This window comes from Limulus polyphemus, unplaced genomic scaffold (assembly GCF_000517525.1).
Source record: "Limulus polyphemus unplaced genomic scaffold, Limulus_polyphemus-2.1.2 Scaffold4495, whole genome shotgun sequence".
Lineage (NCBI taxonomy): Eukaryota > Metazoa > Arthropoda > Merostomata > Xiphosura > Limulidae > Limulus > Limulus polyphemus.
Window position 1 is genome coordinate 1 of NW_013670105.1, and position 6,021 is coordinate 6,021.

General features: G+C 30.9%; 1 protein-coding gene across 1 annotated transcript in view; it reads right to left on the bottom strand.

The window, feature by feature from the left end:
- Window positions 1–870: 870 nt before the first annotated feature.
- The window catches only part of LOC106471253 (RNA polymerase II-associated protein 3-like), a gene marked incomplete at its 3' end in the record, with an annotated part of 12,626 nt that continues 7,475 nt past the window's right edge, over window positions 871–6,021 (bottom strand). The window contains exons 3-4 of the mRNA XM_013931844.1: window positions 5,153–5,275; window positions 871–998 (exon numbers count right to left, since the gene is read on the bottom strand). Coding sequence (XP_013787298.1) covers window positions 871–998; window positions 5,153–5,275 — 251 coding nt within the window. The remainder of the gene's footprint in view (window positions 999–5,152; window positions 5,276–6,021) is intronic.

Sequence of the window (6,021 nt, forward strand, 5' to 3'; positions counted from 1 at the left end):
AAACCAGTAATGCACTATAATATAGTTACCTAACAAGCTGTTTACCTTTATAGATGTATCTCTAATAACCGTTTTTAAAGATAACTTAATATTTGCATTTCTTTACAAAACTCTACATCACAATTTCCTTTATACTTCAAAATGTACAATAACTGAACATTTTTTCACATGATGAAAAAATAATTTCCAACCAAAGGTCTCTATACTTGGTTTAGAGTAATGATTTAAAGTAGAAAAAACAACCTTGTGTAATTTGTAATACTCTGGAAAAATGTATGTTAACAAATGAGTCAAATACACATGTAGTTTTGATGTTTTTCATGTACATTAACTCTTTTTTGACCCCTTAATATCATCAGATCATGTTTTTATTATAAAGAATAAAAAAACCTCCCTATGTTCCAATTTTATGCATTTTTTTTTCATATTCAGAAAACGTTTGCAAAATTCTGCTAAAATACACTAGGTAAGCTTATCACTTAAAATGAACATTAACATCTGGAATTTAATGGTAGATGTTTAACCTAATAGAATACAAGAATTAAAATTTAAAATTCCAATAATTAAAAAGGAGATTATGCATAAACATTTTTGCTACTTATCACCAAAGATAGTTCATAATTTACTTTTAATGATAAAAGGTGAAAATAATAAGTAAATTTAAGATACCTGTAAGATAATTTTTGATTAAGTATAGAAAACTTTTAAGATAATAAAAAGAATAATTATACTGTATTTGAATGGTATTAGTATTATTATTAAAAAAAAGTAGAAGTATGAGTATATTTTTTGAAATTTTTTATTTCCTTCACTCCAGATTGTTGTAGGTGATATTTCTGTAGGTTTGGTCAACATTTAGTTATAACTTACTGTCCTTTTTTCAGGAAGGCCATAGCACGGTTTGCTAGCAGTACAGCATTATATGGATCACTCTGAATTCCTAAAGTGTAACAAGCAATTGCTTCATCATACTTGCCTTCTTTAAAATATTCATTTCCCTGCAAGACAAATCAAATACATATTACAATGTAGTACTCAAAACACTTAGCTCTAGAGACAAAAAGTATAATGTACATATCTCACATGATAAAGTATTCCAACAAAAGAAACACTAGATGTCCCACTATTAACTGGTGATACCATCAGAATACATAAAGGTAGTAGAAAAAAACAATATTACCTTATGACATATGTACAAACATTTAACATACAGGTTATCTTGAAAACTTCAAGCAACTTGCTAAATGACCACACCATAGACCAAACCTAACAAACAAAGAGAATACACAGATGTCACAAGAGGAAAATTTACAAACATACAGGCTGTCTTTAAAAGTTCCCCCATCCCATGCAACAGAATAATCAGGTTTATCAATATTTACACCCCTACAAATAGAGACCCAGAAGACAGTTTTTTAGGGTCTTAGAAGACTATCTTTTCTGCACCTATCATATTATCATGGATGGAGATTTTAATTGTGTTCTAGACCCTTTACTAGATAAAATAAACAGAAATTTAAATACGGATGAAATAGTAGGATGGCTTAAATGAGTGATTGATAATTTCTATTTAGTTGATGTCTGGTGCGACATTCAAGGGTTTGACCCTGGGATGGCTTATTGGAGTAATAGCAGGGTGGGGGTCAGGCTTGACAGGCTCTATTTCACCAGTGATAAAAATCTGGGTAAACCCAACTGATATTAAAGACCATTATGTCAGTGACCACCATATTGTATGTTTAGAATTAACACACCCAAATAAAATAGATCGAGGGAAGGGACATTGGAATCTCAATGTCTCTCTTCTTGAAAACACTGTAACCACAGACCAAATAAATAAACTGTTAAGTCTCCCTATGTAACACTGAAAACCCTAATCCAGGAACACCTAAAATCAAAATCAAAAACCCTCAGTAAACAAATAGGTAAAGATCAAGGAAAAAATAAAGAAATAAATTTCTTTGATAGATCCCTAATTCCTCTTACAAGAACAACAGTAAACCATCCAAAATTCATGGAATCCATACAGATAATAGAAGCTAAACTAAATGAACTCTATAGCCAAAAAAACAAATGCCTTAAAATTCAAACTAGCAGGTACACTCAACAGTGAAGAAACATTTTCAGGAGCCTTGTACAAACATCAATAGTATAGCAGACCAAAATAGTACAGAACAAAGCGACAAACAAAACATGTTAAATTTAGCTGCAGACCTTTACGAAAACCTTTATCCCCCAAAAACAGTTAGGACCAAAAATGGCACTCAATAACACAACTCATAAGTAAACTAGATACAAATCTCAGTTCAACCTTAACAGGAGCACTCTCAACTCAAGAATGTTGGGAGGCAATCACCTCAACGAAAAATAACAAATCATCAGGCCCAGACAGCCTCTTGGCCAAATTTTACATAACATACTGTAAATAATAGGAGACAAGTTCACTCTAATGCTCAACCAGTGCTTAATTGAGAATGAACTATCACCCTCATTTAAACCTGGTATAATCATCCTACACAATAAAAAAGAACAAATATCAATAACTATAACACGCTATAAAATACTTACAAAATACATGAGTAATAGAATAAAAAAAAGTCATAGAAAACACAGTAATTGACACACAAACATGTAGTATCCCTAACCAAAACATACACAACAACACTAGCTTCATCAGATATAATATACATTAGTAATAAAACCCAAGACTGTGTTATAATGATTCACCAAGAGAAAGCGTTTGACCAGGCCAATCAAGACTTTCTTCTGTTTGTTCAGAGCACATAGTTAACTGGATAAAAACAATATACACAAACATAAATACAATAGTGAATGTCATTGGTCACCTATCCAGAGTAGTTCCTGTCAGCTCTGGGGTAAGACAGGAGTGTCCTCTGTACCCGGTCTTTTTTGTCCTAGTAACTGATACTTCATTCACTTCTATAAATCAATGCCAGAACATCAAGGGTATCTCCATCTCTCAAAACTCAGTATTAGAGTAAAAATTTCCTGTTCACACACACAATGTTACTCTAGAAGTCTATTAAACATAGTTGGAACATAGTAAACAAATACAGTGCAGCTACAGGAACAAAAGTAAATTGGAATAAGTCCTACACCTTTTGGCTCAGCAAAAATTGTAATATACAAAAAGACTTGTTCAGTCTAAGATGTATCCAAAACCCAGTTAAGATACTTGGTAATTATTACAACGCACAAAAACCCCCCCAGAACATAACTGAAACCTTTTAACTCAGAAAATATATGAAACAATAGACAAATAGCAAGGGAAAGAAATCTCCCTACTCACTAAAATTCAAGCAATCAAACAGATAGACCTAGCTAAGTTAGTGTATGTAGGTCAAGTTTATCCATTGCCAGCCGCTACAATAAAAGAAATAAACAAAAAATTGTACAAATATATCTGGTCAAATAAACCCAAACTCATTAAAAGAGAAGTCATTAACCTACCACCCAAAAAATCAACTAACAGCTACCTGGACACAGTTTATATGCACACTCCTCCAGTCAGATCACCCAGAAGTACACTTTATAACTTACCTATTAGGACACTATAACAGAATATTCAACAGCACAGTTAAACCATTAAATACAGTAACCGCACCAAACTACCTAAGTTTCATCCAAAACATCTGATACCAGCCTTAAAAAATAAATGTTTAGGTCAAATGAAAACAATTGAACTCTATAACCTAATGCTTACATAATTCCACCTAAAAGTACACTAAAATTACCTAACCATAGACTGTATGGGACAGGGTAAACTCCAGACACTTTGAAGCATCCTGACATAACTTAGCCTGGAAAATTGTCCCAGTAAGACCTAGATTAAATGAATCTAAAATTACAACAGTAAATAACTTCCCATTCTGCCCCTGTATTGAAACTGTATGTCATACTATGTATGACTTCGCTATGTCTGCAGCCCTATGGAAGAAATTTGCCTTCATATTCGGAATCAAGTACATCATTTTTAGCACAGTTCTGTTCTGTCATTCTGTTACTAAACCTTATGATTTTTCTTTTATGTACTTGCTAGGAGAGTTTAAAGTACAGATTTAGGCTTCTAGGTGCAGGAGAGTATACTTTCAAGGGGTGGTAGGTCCTTAGTAAAAATAAAGTTATTCTTTGGGATGGTCAGAAAAATTTTAAAAGCTGAAAGTATGCTGTACGCGCAAAGCTCCTCAATACTTTGCAGAAATAACAATTTTAGGATTTTTTTCATGAATAACAATAAGTAAATGTTAGAAGTTGACAAAATATTGATGGTAGTAAAAACTGAGTTTTGTTTATTCAATTATATTTTATAATATCAAATACCTAATAATTTATCACACATTTGTAGATATTTAAATAAAGAAATTTCTTTAATGAGATTTCTAATAAATCACAATTACTAGAATTTCAGTGTTATTGTAACAAAGCATTCTCTTCATTATGTTATTTTTGTGTTGAATTCTAAATTAACAATATTTTTATGACAGCTTCATGCTAACTTCCTTTCAAAGACAATAATCTTTAAGAAAACAAACTATTCCTCAAAAGGCAATCATGTGACTTGAGCTACACCTTTGTACATGTTTAGTACTTATACACTATTCTATGCAGCCATACCAATGTTTTATAAACATTTTAGTACTGACACAATGTTTTATGTACTTTGTACACTTACTTCAGTAGTGACATTTTTTTATGTAGCTTTAACAATACTTTGTACCCATGCTTTAATGCTGACACACTGTTTGTTTTATGTAGCCATAAAGATATTTGTACATTTGTTTTAGTTCTGACACAGTTTGAGTTTTATGTAGCCATTACTAAACCTTTATACATATTTTAGTACTAACACACTGTCTTGTTTAACCATAAAATTATAACATTTGTCATTTCTTAAATAATTAAATAACTAAAATTTTATGTCGCCAACTTGTACTAAAATTATGAAATTGGATTACCACAAAAAGTTTTTGATGCAACTTGTTCTTGAAGTATATTTTGAAAATTTCACCTCTAATGATGGATGTGTATGTTTAAGCCATCTAGAACATATAAGGTCAAATTGTATTAGAATCTTTCATTTCACCAAATAATGTTACAGGATTAGTTAATCTTATAAGTAAACATCTATTACCTTTTCTTTGTCCAAGAAAGCTTTCTGCTTTTGTCTTTGAATCTGTAATATCTCTTCTTCCTCACTGTTTTCACTATCTGATTTCACATTTGAATTTTGATCCATATCCTTGAGGACTTTTTCCTGCAATTAACAAAAAGGTTTTCAAAAGAATTTTACACTAACTGCTTTAACATCTTGCAAGTAATTTGTTCTACTGCAAGAAAAACACATCAGGTAGATTACTACGGAGCAACCAAGTTTCTGAAAATTTAATCTAAGGCAACTATATTATTCATTGCTTTTGTCTACAGTTGGAGCCCAGTAAGTTTGACTGCTAGCTCTAGGAAGAACATGTAACATCTCTATATATTTTAATCCAGGACAGTGTTACTGTAAACACTATTTCTTTATCAGTTTGTGTGACCAAACTATGGCATTGTTCTGATGAATATTCAGCATTTTGACTATAAATAGGCCACGAATATATAAAGAGTTTAATCCAAAAATAAAATAGGTTTTGTAAACTTTGAAATACATAACAATGTGAAACTATTTTAAGTTTTCATATAATAATGGTTATATTTCACAGATAGTGTAAGTTTTCATATAATAATGGTTACATTTGACAGATAGTGTAAGTTTTCATATAATAATGGTTACATTTACAGATAGTGTAAGTTTTCTATAATAATGGTTACATTTGACAGATAGTGTAAGTTTTCATATAATAATGGTTATATTTCACAGATAGTGTAAGTTTTCTTATAATAATGGTTACATTTGACAGATAGTGTAAGTTTTCATATAATAATGGTTGAATTTCACAGATAGTGTAAGTTTTCTTATAATAATGGTTACATTTGACAGATAGTGTAAGTTTTCATATA